Source organism: Martes martes (assembly GCF_963455335.1).
Source record: "Martes martes genome assembly, chromosome: X".
Taxonomy (NCBI): Eukaryota; Metazoa; Chordata; class Mammalia; order Carnivora; family Mustelidae; genus Martes; species Martes martes.
In genome coordinates this window covers 84,832,009-84,854,871 of record NC_137897.1, presented here as the reverse complement: position 1 = coordinate 84,854,871, position 22,863 = coordinate 84,832,009, and the positions used below count along the sequence as shown (strand labels likewise).

At 49.3% G+C, this 22,863-nt stretch overlaps 1 protein-coding gene across 1 annotated transcript in view; it reads right to left on the bottom strand.

Annotated features, from left to right (window-relative positions):
* TMEM164 (transmembrane protein 164) overlaps positions 1-22,863 on the bottom strand; it is a 163,815-nt gene that overhangs the window by 17,331 nt on the left and 123,621 nt on the right. Inside the window, exon 5 of the mRNA XM_080794884.1 lies at positions 17,376-17,454. Within this exon, the coding sequence (XP_080651010.1) occupies positions 17,376-17,454 (79 nt within the window). The remainder of the gene's footprint in view (positions 1-17,375; positions 17,455-22,863) is intronic.

Genomic DNA, 22,863 nt, shown 5'->3' with positions numbered 1-22,863 from the left:
AGTGAGACCTTCTCTTTAAGTGAGGCTACCTCATTTAAAACTTCAGCCTCCCTAGTCATTCAGCGTCCCTGTACTCCTTACCCTGCTTCAGCTTTTCCTCTCTGACACTTAACATTATCTGACTTACTAGACACTTCACTTGATTCTTTACTGTCTCCTTCCACAAAAATGTAAACTCCCTGAAAGCAAACATGTGTGTCTGTTTGGCTCACTGCTTTATCCCCAGCAAGTGCTTGATGCAAAGTAGGGGTTCGAAAAATATTTGCAGAACAAATGAAGTGAGCAGCCCCACATGTTTGAGAATTTTCGGCAGCTCAGTATCACTGGACTATCATATCAGAGGGAGGGATAAAGAGGAGATGGGAGCTGGTTCGTGAAGAATTCTGCTTGCCACATTAGATATTTTGGACATTACAAATCACCTAGAGATCTTGGTAAAGGGCAGGTGCAGTGTGTCTGGGGTACAGATCTAGGGTCTGTGTTTGTAACTGACTCCCGAGTGCTGTGGGCCCACAGACCACACTTTGAAGCAAGGGGCAGAGCTTGCGGTCTGGCTGCTGACTGAAGTAGAGTGAGGCTAGAGGCAGGGATCGAACAAGTCAGGCATGATCCAGTCTGAACTAAAAGTGGAGTACAGGGAATAAATTTGAAAAATGATCAGGAGGTCGAATTGACAGCATTTGGTCAATGACTGGATGTGGGGGAGAAGGGGAGTGAAGCGCCGATGACTCTCTGCAGATCTCTGGCCCGGGTGATGAGTGGATGATGGTACCACTCGATGGGATGGGGACCATGAGAGAAGGTGAGGGCTTGGGAACAGGGAAGAGAGTGACTAATTTAGCTCCCAACAACAATGCCATCCCAAACCTTTGTGCCCTCTACACGAGACGCCTCCATTTCGAGCTTTTGCGAGGCTATGCCACCCAGGGATGATCCCAAGATGACCACGGATATGGGATTTCCCATTCTCACCACTGAGCACAGGCCCAAGTCAGGTTCCCCTTCATCCAGGCATTTGACCAAATGAACTGCGCCTTCTAGTCTGTTTAACGTGTAAGAGGCTGTCCTGAGGTAGATGTCCAGGTGGAACGTCCATCTGGTAACCTCCTATCCTGAGGGGCTGCAGAGCCCCCTCGGGCCATGCCACCTCTGGCTAAGGCAACTTAAAGACCCCCCAAATCTCCGAGGATCCCAGCCAGCCCTCCGACAACCGCCCATGGAGTGAGGGCCCTGAGCTGGCAAAGTATCCAAGAGGTAGGCCCGGCCTAGCAGCTTCAGCACTGGAGTCCAGAGACCCCGGTCCCAGTGTCCACTCTCATCCATGTGGTGTGGATCAAAACCCGTCTAAGCAGCACTGCCCCACTTGCAGGTCCTCTCTACCCTGCAGGAGCACATAGAAAAGCTATTCTACATGGAGCTATTCTACACAAAAATGGTATTGAAACCCGTAACACACCACAGCACCTTGCACACGGTTAGTGTCAGCAAGTAGGGGGCCACTCTTGGATCATTTGAGGCAATGAGGCCTAAGCTTCAGCCTGTATCCAAATCCCTTAAGGGAGTGGTGCTCAGACTTCAGCTGGCCTCAGAAACCCCTTGAGGGCTTGATACAAGGGAGCTTTGCAGCCACCACCCCAGGGTTTCTGACTCAGTGGGTCTGGGGTGGGACCCAGAGTCAGGAACCTGAGAATCAGTATTCCTAATAAGTTTCCCAGTTAGGCGGCAGCTGCTGCTGGTCTGGGGAGCACCCTGTGAGCACCTCTGTTCTTGAGAACTTGTAGGAAAAGCAGATGTCTGGGCCCTGCCCCAGAGACCTCAGTCCAGGAGAGGGGCCCCAATCTGTCCCTGTCTGAGAAGCAGTGCCTCCTGGAAGCAGGTAAAATTACAATGGGAAGTACTTCCCTTAATTCTCCAAAGCATGCTTGAGCCCCAATTCCTTCCTCTTCCAGGGGGAAAATCCCATGGTCGTTAGAAACTCTCCAATCCATCCCCCAGCACAAGCCTCAGCCCCTGGCCAGTTTTTCAAATTCCCCAGCCGTCCCCTCACCCCATGGGCCCTGCAGGAGCCTTCAGAATCTGCCTGAGCCTGGGTCCCCAAGCCTTTCCCCTGCCCTCTGCCTGGCCCGCAAAGTGGAAGTGGGAAGCCAGAGACAGAGAACTTTCCCAGCACCTTAAGACTAGTTAGTCAAGAGAGGGAGATGAGCTAAAGGGCTGGGGGCAGGGGGACAGGCAGACTGAGGTCAGTATGACCTTGGGGTCAGTTTTCAAGCCCTCACTGGCCACAGTACTCTTGCTTTAACTGTCCTAGAAACTAGCACACTGGCTGTGTCCCAACCCTCATCCTCCAAGAGGTAAGCTTAAAGCTTATCTCCAGAGACTCGTGGCTTGCCCGTGTAAACCTTGGGGTTCTCACACCCCAGTTTCCTGAAATGTCCCCAAAGGACATCTGATCTGCTGTGCTTCAAAACACCTTTCTTACCCTGTGTCAGGCCTGAGTCCCTGGCTCCCCAATTTTGAAACAAGAGCTCCCTCTAGTGAAGTAGAAAGGGGTTTCCAAGTAGCCTGGAGGCTCCTTCACCCTGGGGGGGCCCCTCCAGGAGCCCCTCTGGGAGCCCCTCTGGGAGCCCCTCCAGGAGCGGGGCCCAGATCCCCCTGGCAGCATGGGACACCAGTGAAACCCTCCCCAGAAGGGGGTTTTGAAGGCATAAAAGGCAAAGTGTTACAGGAGAAGCCAGTGATATTAAAACAGAGTCATCAAAATAGGAGAAAAAAATCTTTAACACAGTCCTCGCATGTTTCTTTACTAATGCATTTAATGAGCTCTAGCAGCGAGTAGAACCACTACCATGATTTCAAGGCAGTGGTGAGCATCAACTTTTCTCACCCAAGTTCATGAACCCCTTATTCCCTATTCATGAACCTCACGTTAAGAACCCCTGCCTAAATAAAACCACCGCACCCACCCAACTGAAATCATCCACGGGGATGAAGAAAAGGGGAGGGAGTTCCTAGAGTGGGAAATTGGGTCACCAGCCCCGTGGGTCCGAAAGCGGGGTGGGCGCTCTCCTCCACCCCTCCTGCAGCCTCCTTCCCTCCAAACCATCCCAATGGAACCTCTGGAAACCTGATCCTGGTACTTCCTTACCCTGTGGAGCCCTGGCTCTCCCCCAGAACACTGCTCCTCCCTCGAGCTGCTCTGAGCCAAGGCTCTTCCTCTGCCTTGTCCTGTGCTCGCAGCCAGCTTGTGTGGGGAGAATGGGGGTTGAAGATCCCCCCTCCCATTACTGCTTCTGGATGCTTACTCTCGTCTTCTTGCAAGCTTCACCTTCTCTTTGTCCCCATGGTCCTGCCCCACCCAACCTCGTCCTTCAGGTCACTGTCACACTCCTCCCAGATCACTCTCGCTGAGCTTACAGTCCCCCTTTACATCAGGCCTTTTCCTGCCAGCACTGCTCTGGGGGATCTCACCACCCTTGCGGCTTTCACTTCTAACATCCTAACCTCCAGGTCTCCTTTCCCTCCTTAATTCCATATACCCGCACCTTCATGCCACCTTCTTACTCATAATCAGCTTCAGGGAGCACCCCTGGCCAGTCTGCCTCAGTTCTAGTCCTCTGACCACAACCTCCCGTGGTTGCAGATTCCATACCCTCATTTCTACCGGGCACGAGCCCGCTCACCTCCTGGTGACTTCTGATCCCTTGATTCCGACCCCACCCCCATCCCCATGGACGTCCTCCTCCTTCTTCCTTCCATACCATCTGCGACAGCATGACCGATCACTTGAACTAGCCCCCTCAGCTCCCAGTCGGGCGGAGGTTGCTCTTTATCCCGGTTGCTCCACACTTCTCCCTACCCCCTCACTAGCTCATCCCCAAGGGGTGGCCTACTAAGGGCAAGAACCTAAGAAACGGCTCTAACCACACTTTAGGAGACTGGTAGGCAGAGTCACGGTACCTTAGCAAACAGAAACCATATGAAGAGCAAATTTACATAGTGGGAACAAAGTGATGGGCATTATTCCTATTTTACAGATAAAGAAACTGAAGCCCAGGGAAGTTCAGGAATTTCACTAAGGTCACATGGTTCGTAAGCCACAAAACTGAGGTTTGAAAGCAGGTTAGTCCTGCTTCGACAGGGCCGTATCTCAAAACTGTCTCATCCAACAGCCAGCAGCCAGGCCTGTCCAAATTTCCTCTCGAGCTCCTCAGTTCCTTTGCCTGGGCTGGGAAAAAGGTCAAGGCCGGTGTACAAACCTGGCCACTTCAGATGGTCGGGGTCCAGAACAGAAAGCTCAAGTAGGTGTCTAAACCAAAGCTGCAGGCTCTAGCCTCACCTGCCAAGGCAGCCTTGCCAGTTCATAGCAAAGTAAGCACTCTGCTTCCTGTTCTGTTATTGTTCCTTGGGTGACCTGCCCTTGGTCAGAAAGCCGAAAGGAGGAAAGTGAGTGACAAGGTTACTTACCAAAACCCTGTCCCAAACCCCCAAACCCCCCTGCTTTCTGGATCTTCAACACTATCAATCCAACCTTGGATAGATACCTCAAATCCAATGTTCTGCCCCTCCACACAGGCTGCTAAGCCTTCCTGGAGAAAACACGGTCACTGTACAGACCAGTGCCGGAAAACTGCAAGGAAATCTGTTTCAGGAGGGTCCCCTCAGCGCAACTCACCAAATTTCTGGAGCTACACTGTCGGACATGGTGGCAAAACCATGCCTCGGTCCTAGTTCCTGGGCTGCACTAGCCCTGTGCCCTCTGCTTGGGACCACATGGAGCGAGCGGCGACCACACTGAGCACAGCAATCTCCGTCAGCGCAGAGAATTCTATCGGACAGTGCGTGAACAGTCCAGACTTCTCTCCTGCTCCCATCTCCCGCCACGCCCCACCTCCATCCACTGCAAAGCCCCTTCCTTCTCAGCAGGGGCCAGTACCTGTGGTTCCTCCACTCCCCTACCTCCCTAGTACCTTCAAATTACTCCCTCTCACTACTGGCCTTCATTTTAGCACCTAAATGTGCCCAGCCTTGGGCAGAGAGGAAAGGGGATGACGGGAAAAGGAAAGGCAGGGAAAAGGCTGGGGTAAGGGGAGAGAAATTGCTCCCTTAGCTCTACAACAGCCTTAACCACTCCTTCCTTAACACCCTGCCCTTTCCCTCCCATCCCCACTTCTCCAACGGCCTTACTTCACTAGAACTCTCTGAACCGACGTGGTGTTCCTGATCACTACCACCTGATGAACCTTTCTCCTGCCTCGGTTTCCAGGACAAAAGCCTACTCCTTCTTGCAATCCCCTAACACTCCTCTTCCTTTTTCTCCTATTCACAGGTTGATGTTCCCTGAGGCCTTTTCTCCAAGTTCTATTTCTTCCCCACTGGACGTAGCTACTCCAGACCATCTCATTCACTTCCCTGTACGTGTGTGCACCACCTTTAAACCAATGATACGGAAGTCAGCCTCCAACCCACACTCCCCTAAATGCCTCCAGAATATTCCATCCAACTGCATCCTGGACATCTCAGCCTGATAGCCTAGAAGTGTCTCAAACTCAAGTTTTAAAAAAAAATCTTGTGGGGTGCCTGGGTGGCTCAGATGGTTAAGCGTCTGCCTTTGGTTTAGGTCATGATCTCTGGGTCATGGGTTCAAGGCTCATGTCAGGCTCCCTGCTCAGTGGAGAGTCTGCTTCTCCCTCTGCCTCTCCCCCTGCCTGTACTCTATCTGTCTCTCTCTCAAATGAATAAATAAAATCTTTTTTAAAAAAATCCTCCCTCCTAAAACATGTTCCTTTCCTTCTGTGGCTCTTGTCCATTAGTGGTACCCTACCTCCCCCTACAACCCGGGCAGAAATCCTGGGGCCTCATAGACTTTGCCCTCTCCCTCGCTCCCATAGCATCTTAACTATAATAAATACTATCAGCTTAATTATTTAGGATTATTAATATAAATTAACATAACAACGATCTTAATTTGTAGAGCCTCGGTTCCTGAAAAGACAAAAAGAGGAGACTACTGCCACCTTGTGGCAAAACACTGATAAACACTCTGATGAGGCCGTTGCAGTGCTCAAGGCAAATGAAAGTATAAAGAGAACGTTCGGGAAAGAGTGCTTCAGGCTGCTTAAGGAAGTCAGACACAACTCCGGAGAGGACAGGGCAGCATCGCTGAGCTAATGTTCAAGGAGGACATGGAGTTTGCCAGGTTCCAGGTAGACAAGCTGTTGTGTGCGCGGACATGGTGTTGGGGGCAGGTGGACCAAACCCAGCAACAGATTTATTCATTTGGAAGGTAAAGTAATGGGAGTTGAAATCTCAGCGATGGGAAATGAGGTCAAAGAGACAGATAAGGGTAGAACTGTAACCATCTTGAATGCCATGTAAAGGAGTGTGGTCTGCCTCCCAGACAGGATTTCTTTTTTTAAGATTTTATTTATTTATTTGACGGAGAGAGAGATCACAAGTAGGCAGAGAAGCAGGCAGAGAGAGAGGGGAGAAGCAGGCTCCCTGCTGAGGAGAGAGCCTGATGTGGGGCTCAATCCCAGGACCCCGAGATCATGACCTGAGCCGAAGGCAGAGGCTTAACCCACTGAGCCACCCAGGCACCCCACCAGACAGGATTTTTAAGCAGGGGAGCAAAATCTGATCAAATAGGCTATTCCGGACACTGGAGGGAGGACAGATAGGGGGAGACGTAGGGGGCAATCGAGGGGCAGGGACCTGAGAGAGAAAACTAACTAGTCCCTGGCAACAGAGGCTGAGAGCCTAGACTCGGGCAGGGAGGGATGGAAACAGAGAAAAAGAGCTGAATTTGCAAGTATTTTGAGAATCTGGATCATCAGGAAACCTCTGAACTGAATGGCGTCAGGGCTGAGGCAGAGGAAGAGATCCAGAAAGTTTCTGGCCAGGTTTTTGGCTTTGGCCCTGGGTGGATGGTGGAGTTAGTAATACAGGAAAGAAAAGAGGAGGAGAAAGAGCAGCTGGGAAGAAGGCGTATGGAACTGAGTAGTCTAACTGTAGTTTCCTTTGGAGGACCTGTGGTGTTTCTTGAGCCTGCGGTGAGATCTGGGGTGGAGAACACCAGGATCTCTGGGGCAGGCAGAGCAAAGGGGCCCAAAGACCACCCACCAGAGGAGAGAACCAGGAGACAGGGGTGTCATGCAGCTCAAAGGAGAAGCAGGCATCAAAGGGACGCCAGCAAGGTTAAACCTGCTGACAAACACGAACTCCATAGGCACAAGGCTCTGTCACTTCAGAATTAAGCAAGGACCAATCCTGACCTCAAGAGCCACAGAGGAGGAAGACAAATGCATAGTTAACAAGAGGCAGTACTGCGGTAGTTAATAATAAAAGTACGTAACACCAGGTGCCAGGCATGGTTCTATGTATTTACATGTATGAGCTCATTGAACCCTCACGGCACCCCTGTGAGATAGGGACTATTCCTGTCCTCCTTTTACAATTGAGAAACAGATGCAGAGAGATTTAAGACACCAGTCTAAGTGTCAAACTCAGGATTCGAACCCACAATCCATCTGAATCCAGTGACGACATGCAGAAGCAGCGCTGGGTGGTGGTGAAGCTTGCTCGCCTGGTTTCCGGTGCCAGATGAAACTCTAGTGCTCCTAACCTTTGTGGTGCTATGGATTCCTTGGGCAATTTGGGGCCTCCCCTCTCAGGATAAAGGTTTTGGTTGTTTGTTTTTTGTTTGTTTGTTTGTTTAAAGATTTTATTTATTTATTTGTCAGACAGCGAGCACAAGCAGAGGGAGTGGCTGGCAGAAGGAGAAGCAGGCTCTCCGCTGAACAAGGAGCCCAAAGCAGGGCTCCATCCCAGGACCCCGGGATTATGACCTGAGAGCCCAAGGCAGATGCTTAGCCGACTGAGCCACCCAGGCGCCCTGGCGGGATGAAGTTTTTAAGGAGACAAAATAAGAGACACAGGATTAGAAAACAGTAATACTGAAATAGTGAGATACTTGAAAAAATCAAGGCTTTGAAATGTTTAGGTAATGATGAAGTGAAAATGGTTTTGTGAAATCCTTACAGCAGCCAAAATGGAAGAACAATTGACATTGACAACAGCACCCTGAGTCCTGTGGACGGTTGCCTACGATTCGGCACTGAAGGAAACGCTGGACGTCAGTTGTAGTTAATGCAAATGAAGATGTGATTTTTTCTCTCATCCAAGGTCATGGGCCCCATAAGTCTCGTGGACTTACAAGGATTAAATGGGATCAAGATCAGGCAAGTAAAACACTTACCCAGTGCCTAGTTAGTGGAAAGTGCAAAATAAACGTTAGCTTGTAAGATATGTACAATGTGCTGTGTGTGGCGATAGAGTCCTTTATTCATTCAGCCCCAAAAGACCAAGAACAGAAGAAGGGTTCCTGTCCTCATGCAGACAGGCAGACACCTGCACTGCAGTGTGAAAGGGACAATCGCAGAAGTTCCAGGGCCTGCCTGGAGAAACTAACAGCCAAGGTAGAGTTTTGCAGACAGAACGGGTTCCAGGCCACCAACCTGGAGAAGGGCATTCCCGGTAGAAGTCTTGCAATCTTCAGGGCATGGAGGCATGAAAGTTGCACGGGAAATATAGGGGACCCTAAGGATTTTGGTATCCCCTGAGTGTGGGGGACAAGGAAGGGAGGAGCATAAAGAGAAGAAGCTAGGGAAAAGGGATCAGGCCAGGTCGCACTGGACCTTTTGTGCCTTCTGGAAAATCCACTGTTATCCGGGGACAAGGGGGAGCCACTGGAAGTTTCTGGAGCAGGGAAGTGCCTGATCCTATCTGGGCTTTTGGCACAGCTTTGGAAGCTACAGGAACAGGTTGTTGGGTGGAGACAGGGAGGCTGGAGGTGGGGGGAGACCACGTGGAGTCAACTGTCATGGTTGAGGTGAGAGAGGAGTAAGGCCCAGGCCAGGGTAGGAAGACTGATGGACTTGAGAAAAACTGGGGAGGTCAAAGCAGAAGAACATGGCGATCTCTCTGCCCAGCAGCCAGAATGATCTTTCCCAAAAGCATACCTGATCATGCCCGACTGTCCGCTCAACCATTTGGGGACAAACGAGAAACCATCTGGAAATAAAGTCGGATACTTATTGCACATTGTCTACTGGGATAAATTCCAAGTGGATGAAAGATTAAAAGCTTTAAAAGAAAAATGAACTATTAACACAGAAAAGGAAAAATATGGTATATATTTTTTGTAGCCTGGTAGTGGAGAAGGATTTCCTCACCATGACTCCAAATTCAGAAGCTATATGGTAAGAGCCAGATAAATTACACAGAAATGTAAACACCCTACCCAAAGAAATCATAAGTTAAAAGATGACTGAGAAAATGGGGAAAAATACCCACAACTCAGATCACAAAGCGTGAACTCCTAATACTCATATACAAATAAACTGAAATATATTTCAATTATATAGAAATAGAAATAGAAAGTATATATAGAAATGTATAGAAATCTAGAAATAGAAATATTTATTTCTATTACATATGAATATACAGAAATATAAACAAATATATAGATTATAAAGAGCTCCTAAGATTCAATTTTTTTAAAGATTTATTTATTTGAGAGAGAGAGAGAAAGAGCACAAGCAGGGGGAGAGGCAGAGGGAGAGTGAGAGGCAGGCTCCCCCCTGAGCAGGGAGACCAACTTGGGGCTCGATCCCAGGACCCTGGGATCACGACCTGAGCCAAAGGCAGACCCATTAACCCACTGAGCCACCCAGGCGCCCCTCCTAAGATTCCATTTTGTTAAAAAGGCCAACAACGCAAGGAAATGATGAGCACATGAGAGGAACATGGAGTTCAAAGAAGAGGAAACTGAATGCCAGTTCAAACATGTAAAAAGATGTTCCCTTCACCCAAAGTAAAAGAAATTCAAATTAAGTCTGAATTGCTACACCATTATTTTTACCCATCAGATTGGCAAAAACTGAAAAATGCTGAGAATCCACTCTTTTGGGGAGGGTGTGTGGAAACAGGCACCCTTACCCACTACCGGTGGGCATTTACATTCATCTGACCTTTATGAATTTGGAAACACCCATCAACATTATGAACACACATACTTTTGATTCAGCAATTCTACTTAGGGGGATTGATCATATTTGAGACCCTCACACACACACAAATTTGCGTGGGTACCAGATCACACAGCACAGTGTTATTTGTATTAGCTGAAGATTTGAAACAACCTAAATGTCTACCAACAGGAGACAAAATAAATAAATTATGGTGTACTGTCATAGCCTTATGACCCCAAGAACCCTGGAGACATACCAGTGGGTTCAAATCCCTGGTCTTCCCCCTTACTAGTGGAGCTCCAGTTTCCTCATCTGTAAAAGGGATGTAACAGCAGCCCTTCCTAAGAGGACTGTGGTGGGGATGAAACGAGTTCATGTGTGCGAAGAGCTTGAAACAATGGCTGGCACCTCCTAGTGCTCTATAAAGCATAGCTATTTCGATTAGACTGTATTTTATCATCCACACAATGGAACACATGGGCTACTGTGTAAAAGAACGAGGAAGCTTCCTATGGGCTTACAGGAAGAGCTGTCTAAAGAAATCCTGTGAAGGTAAAATAGAAACAACAACAAAACAGTTGTGCAGTATGCTATTTTGGGATGTGTGTCTTACAGAGGAGGGAAAAGAAAAGAGTTTTTGAATTTACTTATATATGTGAGAAGAAACTCTGGGAGGAGATGCAAAAAACCAAAATGGCGGCTACCTGGGGAGTGGTAGGGCATACCGTGTGGATGGGTAAAGGGTGGGAAGGTGATCTGTTACAGAATGATCTTCTGGATTTTAGAGTTTGAACTCTGTAAAGGATTTACATAGAAGAAGAATCAACAGGAAAGCAAGCTGGTGTTATGACCCTTCTTAAAACTTTCACTGGCTCTCCATAGTTCTTAGAATAAAGGCCAAATCCCTGACCATGGCTGACAAAGCCCTCCATATCTGACCCCTGCCTGCCCCTCAGGCCGTGTCATCCAACCTCTCCCTGGCTCTCCTTCCTGACACAGTGCTGTCACACGTGTGTTTTCGTGAGGTTATAAGGGTGCACCCCCCCCCACCCTACTCTTGCCTAGTGAACCCCCAGTGATACGTATCCTTCAGACTTCAGATGAAAGGTCACTTCTTCACAGAACTCTCCCCAAACCTCCAAAGTAGGTGTAAGTTTTATTCTTAGCCCTCATTAAAGCATGTTCCCTTCCTTCAGAGTACTTACCTCAGTTGTCACTATATATTTATTTGATTATTCGATTCATACCTGTCTCCTCCCATTACATTATAAACTCTATCAGGGAAGGGATGGTATCTGGTTTTCACTGATCAGGGCATCCCAAAAGCCAGTGGAGAGCCTGGCAGAAAGAAAGAGTATACAAATAGCTTGCTTTGGTTTGAATGTCTGTGCCCTTCCACATTCATATGATGAAATCCTCACCACCAAAGATGGATGGTTTTGGGGGTGGAGCCTCTAGAAGGTGTCTTAGGTCATGAGAGTGGAGCCCCCACGAATGGGATTAGTGCCTTATAACAGGGACCCCCGAGAGCTCCCTTGCCCCATCCACCATGTGAGGACGTGGCAAGAATGGGCCAGCTGGGAACCAGGAAGAGGGTCCTCCCAAGAAGGCAACCATGCTGGTGACTTGATCTTGGACTTTTCAGCCTCTGGAGCTGAGAACAAGAAATTTATGTCGTTTATAAGCTACCCAGTTGGTGGTATTTTGTTATGGCAGCCAGAGAGGAGTAAGACGTATGTGTTAGATGAAGGGATAAAATAGGTGCGGGGGTAGGGGGATGATTTCCAGGTTCCAGCTGGAGTGATGGGGTGGTACCATCTATCAAGGACCACAGGGAGAGTAGCGGGGCTGACGGGAAAAATAACGAGTGCAGCACAGACAGACTGAGTTGGAGGTGTGCTGGAGCTTTCAGGTGGAGATGCTGAGTAAACTACACGAAACTAAAATCTCATTAAATCTGGGCTGCCTACAGCAACATGGCGGCCATGACTCTTCCGGCTGGTGGCTGACCTGTGTGAACACGTGACTACTTGGGGAGCAGCAGAGCCAAGAGGGAAGCCCAGAACAGAACTCTGGGGAAACGAACATGTCAGGGAGACAGGGGAAAAAGAACCCCCAATGGAAATGTGTGGAGGCATGGTCAGTGAGGCAGGTGAGCCAGGAGTGGGAGAGACTTCGGAGGCCCTCAGAGCAGAGCCATCCAAAGAGGAGAGATCAACATCCACCATAGCAGAGAACTCCAACAGGAGCTGAGAGGGAGCTGTTAGGTTTCGTCAGGTAGACACAGTCAGTCATCGTCAGCAGTGTTATTTCCGTGAACAGGTGGGCTGCAGGGGCGGGGGGGGGTAGATACCCCATGACAATGTTCTAACGGATGGGAGGTGATTGAGTAGATGGGGTCATGAAATGCAGGCAAGTGCCACCCACGGTTATGTTCTGTTCCTGGGGTGATTTCAGGTGGTAAACAGGGAAACATTTCATTTTTAATAGCTATGTATTTAAAAACATTAAATATGCACTAAAAATATTAAATATTAAAAATATGTCACCAGTGTACTAAATCTAGTATTTTATTAAGTACAAACATATTTTAGAAAAACAATATATATATTTAAAAATTCATATATAAAAATATATAGTTTTAAGTATATATATTTATAAATACATATAAATATATATATAATATATATATTTTTTAAGACTTTTATTTGAAAGAGAGCAGGGGAGGGGGTTGTCGGGGCGGGGGGTGGGGGAGTAAGTAGAATCCCCGCTGAACAGGGAGCCTGGCGCGGAAATCAATCCCAGGATCCTGAGATCATGACCTGAGCCAAAGGCAGACACTTTAAGTGACTGAGCCACCCAGGTGCCACGAAAACAAATATATTTCAGGAAAAAGAAAAATCAGTAGATTTAAAGACATACGTAGATAATAATACAGATGGCTCTGTGGATAAGGCACAAATTATCATACCCAAAGAACTGAGTTTTAGGAAATCTTGTTTGGCTAATAATCTTTGAAGATGCTTAGTTGTGGAGAGAAGATGAAAAATGATGGTGTAGGGTTGAGAGAAACATTTTTTTTTTCTTTTTTAGAATGGGAAGACTTCAGCATCCCTCTTGGCTGAAAAGCCAGGAGTGACAAAAAGAGTTGAAAATCCAGGTAAACAAAAACAAGAGAAGACAAAAAGAGAAGAAAATCCAAGTAAAGGAGTGAGACTTGATGGCATGAAGTTCCAGGGGTTGGGGAGGAAGGCGAGATAAGGACAACACAGCTTCCTCCAAGATGCGGGCTGGAGTGCAAGGACAAAGGATGGGAGTGGGGAGAAGCAGCTTTTAGAGCAGAGGGAAATAACAGAGGGAATCCCTGCCAGGAAGTCACTGTGTTCTCAGTCCTTGGTAGACAGTGGGGAGGACGGGGAGTTTGAGGAGGGTGGTAAAGGTTCAGCCCATGACTTCTCAGGGCAATGTGTAGCACAGCTGACCAAAGACAGAACACAAGAGCAATGGTGTTAAGGGCACAATTATAATAGACCATGAAATCTGAGGGGCCCCAAATCTAAATGACTTGAGAGATTTCCCCCAGGAGGCCAAGACGGGGCATTGGGACTGGACGATGATGCCTATGAGAGGGATGAGGGGCTGAGGCACTTTTAGGAGCTGGTGAAACGAAATTTCCAGTAATTGGTTACAGTGGGACGAGCTGATTTAGGAGGGTGAGGAGGCTGGAAGGAGTAGAGATTCGGGTCACAGAAAGGGACATAGGAGCTAAGGATCTTAGATAGACGAGTTTTAGGGGGAGGGGGAAGGCAAGGCCGGGTGGCGAAGACAAGAGGACACAGAAGTCACTGCACGGGAGAAGTCCAAGCTCTGAGAAGCAGGAGTGGTTCGAGTGGTCTTCACTGGAAACCTCTATGGTTGCTGGCCAGAGTCGGAATAGAAAAGCTTGAGTGCCAGGCATCTAAAGGCATCCAAAGGCATGTAGGAATATGGGAGAAGTGGCCAAGAGTGGTCATAGTGAGGAAAAGGAAAGGTGGAGAGAATGGTAAAGGAGAAAGCATTTTCACTGAAGGGAGAGATGGAACATTGGTCTGGAAGAGACAGGGGGGGCCCCAACAGGCCATGGAGCTGAGCAGGGAGAGCGACGTCCATTAGGGGGCGCTTCAGGCAAGAGATAGAGGGACTTGGTGTTCCATGGAGAGCTGGTTAGTCCGAAGGGATGGGGTTCTAAAAATACATATGGTTGACCCTTGAACACCACGGGTTTGAACCTGGCAGGTCCACTGAGATGCAGACTTTTTTTCTGACAGATGCAGAAAAGTACCATAAATGTGTTTGCTCTTCCTTATGATTTTCTTCAAAACATTTTCTTTTCTCCAGCTTATTTTGTTGTAGGAATATAGTACCTAATACATGTGACATAGAAACTAGGTGCTAAGAGACAGTTTCTCTTACCAGTAAGGCTTCTTGGTCAAGAGGAGGCTATTAAGGATTTAAGTCTGGGGGGAGTCCAAAGTTGTGCATGGGTATTAGGGCTGTGCCGTGGGGAGGGGACTACATTCCTAAGCTGCACATTGTTCCTGATCAACTGTAGCTCCAGAGAGCCAAAGGTAAGGCACTGGGAGAAAAGGAAACAGAAATCAAGAGGCAGGCTGGAGGAAGAATAGAACAGTGGGGGAGAAAGGATGTCCTGTTTCCTACAGCGGTGCCAAAGGACCACAGAAGTGAAGGAGGGACGGGATCCCACTGAGCACCAGCCAGCTACCCCCAAGCCACAGAAAGCAGCGGGACCTTGGCTTTCAGGAAAACAGGGCTCCTGGCCGTGGGCGGTATCTGCAGGACAGCTGTCTTGCCTTGGATAGACACTTGGAACTCGGTTATTTCTGGAAAATTACACGACTTCTAGGAAAGTGAATCCTCCAACCCCTCAGCTGTTTTGATTGATAGGGAATCTTCTTGTCCCTGCTCACTCCAGAAGGATTTGCCCTCTGCAAGGCCCAGGTCCAAGGCTCAGGAGCAAAGGTGAAGTCAGCCTTAGGAAACCTAGCCTTTTCTCGAAGTGCGCATAATTTCCCCCAAGCGAACAGCAGATGACAGCAAAGAGCCAGAAAGGAAGCAGAGGCGTCACAAGAGCCCAGAAATGGTGAGGAATAAATCGGATTATGTTCCCCCAGTGCCCTCTGTTGCACTTAACCCTGATGTAGTAAAAATACAACGCTCTCTTCCCCCCTAGACAGGAACACTCTGCACCGGGGCGTCTCTGATTCCCTAGTGCAAATGCTGGGCACGTAGTAGGTGTTCAACGAATACGCTGTGGGGGCAGCTGGCTGGAGGGGAGACCCCCTGACCGGATGTAATTAGGAAACAGACACCTGCCTTTTAGGACAACAAGGTGTGTGGGGGGAAAGTGCTCATCTGAGAAGGAATCTAGGCCAGGCTTTGAATCCTGGCTCTGCTACTTAAGGCCGGGAGCAAGATACCTAGCATTTCTGATCCCCAGTTTTCTTCTCTATAGAAGGGGCATTTTCCACCAGGGCTGATTATGATGAGAGAACACACAAAACGGGTCTAGCAGAGCATCTCACACACAGGAAACACTCAAAAAGTTGGTGTTCACCGTGGTTATAATTACTGTTAGAGTTTTTAGAGGCAGCAGAGGAGAGAGGAAAGAATCACTAACAGTTAGTGAGAAATAAATTGGAATGAGGCCTTGGAATCCCTACTTCCTCTGCTCGGTTCCCCCCAAACAGTGCAACAACAGATCCAACAGAAGGCTGCATTGGCATCTATCACTTCTAGAAGCTGCAGCTTCCCAGACTGTGGGGTTTTTTTGTGGGGGGGTGCCGGGGGTAGTGGGGATGCCTACTTGGTATTTGCCAGGTCAAAATAGTCAGCTCAGCTACCTAACAGATTGTTGTGGGCACCTCAGAGCACCTTTGGCCAGAACTTGACTCACAGGCCCCAGAAAGGGGAGGTGGTTCTGGGGCTCTGAGACAGCTGCCTGCCTGGTTCTAGTCAGAATGAATGTAACCCTCAGACTCAAATATTATTAGGAAGCTGTTTCCTGCGCCACAGGAGACAGACCTGAAAAATGGCCCAGGGCTCCTGGCTACTGAGACATTCCTTAGAGTTTACATGGGGGAATAGTGCATTGAGAGCAAATTAAAAGGAAGTGCTGACTTGGTGAGACCCCAAGTGGCTGCACAGCATAAAAACAGCCTCAAAGAAGACATATCCCAAGACGCTGACAGAAACCAGGGCACAGGGGGCCAGCCTCTCCAACAGCAGGAGACTCCAAGGGGAGCAACTGTGCCCATTCTCCAGTGTGTGTCTTGAGGCTGGCTGGTCCTTGAGGCTAGCTTAGGCCAGAAGTTCTCGAGATTTGCCAGGATTCCTGAGTTAGAGGAAGCAGGACTTCCATCCAAACTGTCCTCCAGTGGCCCCAAGGGCCCGTGTAGCTGTCATTTTTAATGTGTAGAAATGAAGCCCTTGCTGCTTGAATTGAGGTGGGGGTGGTCTGGACTCCCTGAAAGTCCCAGCAACTAACACAGAGAGGCTAGTAGCTGAGACTAAAAGGGGATGCCTTCCAGGTATAGGCCTTTGAGGAAGGTTAGAGCCCTGAGAGGGAGGGCTCTCACAACTCTTCTAGAAGGGATGGGAACTCCCCTTTCATCTACCACATGATAGAGGAGGGAAGGGATACTTTAAGCGTCACTGTGAGGTCACAAAGAGTTCAGTCAACTTTCCTAGACTGTCTCAACCAAGTTGGCGGTCTCTCCCTTGTGACGAAATCAAGGTCAATGGTTTATTTTACAAGGTAATCCCTGTTCTCTTACCTGCTTCTCTCCATCCTATAACCCCACAGTCCCTGAATTTCTTGCCGCTCTCAATATCTTCTTTGCTTCTGACAGGATGGGTATAATGAGCAAGGGCATACAGTCCCTCTCTTGAGGAGGTCAGGGGGCTTCCGTCTCTCCTACTCTATGCTGCACACTGAGGCAGGGGGAAGGCACAGCATGAGCGAGCGACAAAGTGTGTGGGTACAGGGAGGCTCCCTGTAAGCCCAACACCACCACAGACAACGAGCCCAAGGCCTAGACCCTAGGACACACAATCAGCGGCAGTGTGCTCGCCCACAAAGGATGGTTCTGAAAAGCCCCCCAGGACTCTTTGCAGGCCTTATCCGTGCCCATCTCCCAGCCCCTGGCGTATAGCAGAAGACATCCTGCAGACACCCAGCCAGGCAGCAGCCCAAGATCCTGGTAGGCACCCAATACACTGCGATTCCCCCAAACAGAAGGGAGCGGCGAGGTGTGACAGGGACACGAAGGTGTGGTTTGCTGGCCTTACCTCCTTTCCAAAGCAGGTAGATGGGCACCACGTAGAGCATAACATGCTGAATGTAGTAAATCTCCAATTCGAAGGGGAGCTGGAGGGACAGGAGGAGGAGAGGTGTTTCAGAGCAGGAAGCACTCACGTCAATAGCTTCTCAAGTTGAACGCCCTTGCTCTCTGGGACCCGCATCATGACCCCCCGCCCAGTGAGTCAGGGGCTCACTTCCCTTCACCATGAGGGAAAAAAAAGAATGGAAGGGATGGACACTTAGGACCTAGGCTGGCATCTTTCAAAACATATTTGGCAGAGATGGTGCTTGCAGAATGTTCCACGAAGAAAGCTGGTTACAACAGAAGAAATGTCACACAGATCAGGTACCCTGGAGAGCCACCGTGTATCCTCGTGGTAGAGTGAGGATCTGGGTCGTCTCTGCAACTACAAAACCGGCTTACCATGGTCTACCTAGTGTTTCCCAACCTTAGTGAGCCTATGCCTTTTTGTTCACGTAACACTCAGTACTCTGTGGGATATACTCAAACAAACACAACCTGAAGTCCCTCCTTGCTCCTGGGGAGGAGGCAGCAAACAGTTTAAAAGCTTATTCCTTGGCTGACATGAAGAATGTGTGGAATAGGATTTCTTACTCCCATTTTCCGGGTTAAAAAAAAAAAGTAATTGCTAGGTCTGGCCTGGTCTAGATCCAAGCATAAAGAGTTTCCCCACTGGATATCTGGGGTCAGTCCAGAGTTAGCCCTCCTTTTGGGTGAAGACCAAGCAGCTGGGCCGATTCTGACAATGGCTTGCCAGAGAGAGCATCCCCACCCTCACTCCCTCCCTGGGACGGGCGGGCTCGCTCACTGCTGCTTTCCACCTCTCTCAAAATGGAAGCTCCAGGTTCTCGAAGCAGAGCACGGTTTCCACCTGGCACAGGGACCACTACAGAGTTTGGCAGAGGGCAAAGGAATGGAAACAGCTGGATGGCTAACTCAATTCTAGAGGAGGGGAAAAAAAAACTTCAGCAGCTGGCACAAGGCCTGGCCGCTGGGGCTTCCACAGCCCACAATACACACACACACACACACACACACACACACACACACGCCTCTAAAGGGAAGCCCAGAGAGACAAGGACACCCTGGGGGAAGGGTCAGCTGCCTCCCTGTTCCCTACAAGGCAAGCACAGAACCCAGACTGTGTGCTAATGACAGCCCAAGCCTGCCTTGTGCCAAGGGCTGGAACCAAAAGATGGCAGAGCGCCCAGAATGGGGGCTGGGATGACTGTGGACCCTGAACAGAGACGCTGGCTCTGGCCCTTGAAAATAAAAGCCCACGCAGAAGGAAAATTTCCCGCGGATCCAGACGAGGCCCAACTACTATTTTATGCTCACAGAGGGATGTGAAATCTCCAAAAAAGAGATGAGGTTCTACGGGGCTCTGTGGACTGTGCTGGAATTGCTAGAAAAGGCCTGATAATGGACATCACTAGCATGAGCTCTGGAGGCCTCGGAGGTCTGCGTTGGAGCCTGGCAGTAAGAGGATCTGGGCTCGCCCTCCCTTCTGGAATTGGAGACTGCTTCATGCTTTTTCAACTATTTCCAGATCCATGAGCCACTGACGCCTCTCGAAAACCCCATGAGGTAGGCAGGCCAAGTATCCCTCTCCTCCTTTGACAGATGAGGAAAGCGGTCAAACGGGCTTGACTGCGGTAACCCAGAAAACAGGCAAGGGGGACAAGTTCCTATCTAAGGGATTTGACCTCTCCCTGGAATAGGTCTGGGGAGCCAGGCAGCTGTACCCCAGGACGGAGCCAGCCATGTCCTCAAGCAGGATCTCTGTTTGCTTCCTGGACTCGAGCTGCTGTATCCCCTCTGAACTCCCAGTGCCCACTTGCTTTTCCCTCCCTTCCAGCCCTCCTGGCCTCCTGGAATCGCACCCTTCACCTGCATGTCCCCGGAGGCAGTTCAGGACTGCGGCTACGAGCCCCAATTTGGGAAGCCATCAAGTCTGTGCTTCTAGATTTCATTATGCCCTTAATAGCCTGGTGGACTCACTCTGGCAAGCCACGTCACCTCTCCGCCTCTTCCGGCACCAGTAAAATGAAAACGGTTACACTGCTCTCAGATTATTGTAATTTTTTTTAACTTTTATAGGTCGATCCTTTTTTTTTTTTTAATTTTATTCATTTGTCAGAGAGAAAGTGCAAGCAGGGGGAGCGGCGGCAGGCAGAGGGAGAAGCAGGCTCCCCACTGAGCAAGAAGCCTGATGTGGGGCTCGATCCCAGGACTCTGGGATTATGACCTGCGCCGAAGGCAGATTCTTAACTGACTGGGCTATCTAGGTATCTCAATTTTTAATTTTTAATATAACAAACATGCGTACAATACTCATGTGCCTAGAACAAGTAAGCACTTTCTTCACTATCAAGTCACCCAGTCCTCATAACAACTATGCTGTTCCAGTCATCTCCAGATATGAGAAACTGAGGCACAGAAAGGTTTGCTGACCAAGTCTACCCAGCTCATGTGGTAACAGAGCCACGATCCTATCCCCAGGCAGTCTGGCTCTAGAGTTTACAGGATCATCCAGCACACTGCACTACTCCTGCCCCGCTCCCTCCTCTACTCAAAAAGCCTGACACCGCTGTGATCAGTGGATGTGTGGTAACCCTCCACATGGGAACTGGGCCCAGCCCCTCCCTGTTCACATGCTCTTCACCTCCGTGGCCTGCGCTGGCCCACTGTGATCCCACTGTGAGCCCACATCATGCCATGGCCAGGCCTGGCCGACCACACAGGCCTCTCAGCCCCCAAGGCTCTTGTCACTAGCCCGCCGAGGCTCTGTAGGCACCCTGGAGACAGTGGCCTCCAGAAACATTTTCCTTCCTCAGAGGGCCACCTCACCCCCTATTCCAAGAGTTCCCCACCTCAGAAGGCCACGGAGAGTATAAAACGAGGTGTGGGCACTGGCGACAGCTCCGGCCAGAGAGGAGAAAGAGGATAGAGGCAAAGGAGGATATGTGTGTGTGGCAAGGGAGGGCAACAGGGAGTGGAAGGGAGGGAGGAGATGAAAGAGAAAGGGGCAGCATAAGAAAAAAACACCCAAGTGGCAGGAAGAAGGGAGTAGAATGGGAACAAGAAAATGACCCCTCGTCATTTCATAATACTTACTAAATACTTATGTGCCATGCGTGGGGTTACATAATTTTACATGCACTATCTCACTTAACTATTACAAGTCTCTGTGTAGCAAGAACAATGGTCATTCCCATTTGACAGATAAGGAAACTGAGGCACAATGCTGTGAAATGACATCCAAAGAAGAAACAGGGCAGGGCGCCTGGGTGGCTCAGTCAGGTGAGTGTACGAGTATGGGTTTCATTCAGCTCAGGTCATGATCTCAGGGTAGTGGGATCGAGCCCCATGGTAGGCTCTGTGCTAAGCATGGAGTCTGTTTCAAATTCTCTCTCCCTCTACCCTTCCCCCAACTCGAGTACACTCTGTCTCTCAAATAAATAAAATCTTAAAAAAAAAAAAAAGAAGAGACTGGGCAAGGATGGCATTAAAGGACATTCAGCACTGAAGAAAATGGGTAGTTTTCTTTACTGAACACTGGATCTGTCCTGAGTTCCCCAAAACTTTCTCACAGAGCCTCCCCCATCTTCTCTTCCCCATTTCACAAACACGATCTGGAAAGTGCTATACTTCCCTCAGCAGAAGTTCTGCTTTGCTGATTCATTTCTGCTCTACAGAACTCACAACTGGAATGCTACTCCAACATACCTATCCTGGTGCCTTTTTAGATGGAAGATTCTGGACGCTTTAGACCAAAAGTCCTATATCACCGCAAGTAAAAGCCAAAAATCACTAACAGTGTTTGAAACCACACAGGTCATTAGCTTCCTTCTCACAACCAAGTCAACATCCATCTATCTATCTATCTTTCTTTCTTTCTTCCTTTCTTCCTTCCTTCCTTCCCTCCTTCCTTCCTTCCTTCTTTCTTTTTTCTTTCTTTCTTTCTTTCTTTCTTTTAAAGATTTTATTTATTTATTTGACAGACAGAAATCACAAGTAGGCAGAGAGGCAGGCAGAGAGAGAGGGAGGAAGCAGGCTCTCCGCCAAGCAGAGAGCCCGATGCGGGGCTCGATCCCAAGACCCTGAGATCATGACCTGAGTCAAAGGCAGAGGTTTTAACCCACTGAGCCACCCAGGCGCCCCCAACATCTTTATTTTATTTTATTTTTTAAATCCAAAGAGCAGACTGATAAACCCCAGCAGGCCTCTGGGCTCAGACTGCATAAAACATGAGGGGCATGGACTCTGTCCATGATCAGAGCGTGACTCCCTTTCTCCCAGTGAGCAACCCTGCCAGCCACACCACCACACTCTGCCATGGAGACAAGCAATCCCATCATGCCCTCCATCCCTGGTCATCTAAGTCACTATAAGAAGCCCCAAACACTGGGGCACCTGGGTGGCTCAGTCGGTTAAGCACCCAACTCTTGGTTTTGGCTCAGGTTGTGATCTCGGGATTGTTGGATTGGGCCCTGAGTTGGACTCCATGATCAGCATGGAGCCTGCTTGGATTCTTTCCCTCTCCTCCTCCTCTGCAACGCACCCCCCCCAACCCGGCCACTTGTGTGTGAACTTGCAATAAAAAAACAAATCAATAAAACAAATCAATAAATCAATAAAACCTTAAAAAAAAAAGCCCCAAACTCCCAGGTCACCATGTAACACCTGAATTCTAATCCCCTCCTACCACAATCTGACCTCATCAGCCACCTTCCCTCAATTCTAGAAACTCCGGCAGCCGACCCTCTGGAATCCACAGACTCTTCTTTAGCAAAATCCCCTGTATCCTCACTGTCCTCTGAGCAGTCCCTTCACCTTCTCGCTTTAACAAAAACCCGGTTCCCTCTCCCTCTGAGAACGCTGCCCTCCCAACAGCCCCCTCCAGTGCTGGGTGGTTTGCCTGCCATGTTGCCTTGTGCCATGGGGGCCAGGAGGGGTCCTGCCTGCTTGCTCTCTCCTGCTGCTTCTTCATTGGTGCTTTCACGATCATTCTCTCTGCTTCCTTCCTCACCACTCCCCTGATTTCAATCTCATTCCCTTGGCCTTTGCCACCCACCACTTTTCCCGCTGCAGTCACCTACAGACCCTCTCCCCAGGCATTCCCCTTCCTCCTCGAAGACCGTGCCTCCTGCCTCCCTTGCCATTTTTTTGCAACACTCCCATGTCAAAACCCATGTGTTCTCAACCGCCACCTCCTACCTAGCCAACTCACCCGCCTCCTATCCACCTTCCAACCTCACTGGCACCTCCGGTCCACTGATCCCACCACCTTTTTACTGCCCCTGACTGGCCAGCAGTCCTCAGTTCCACACTTGCTTATCAATCCCTTCACCATATTCTCAGCTCTCCCAACACTCTCTCCCCCACATGCTACTTGCCTTGCAAAGCCACAATGCTGGTAAAATCTGCCAGAGAAAAATACGAAGCTATGC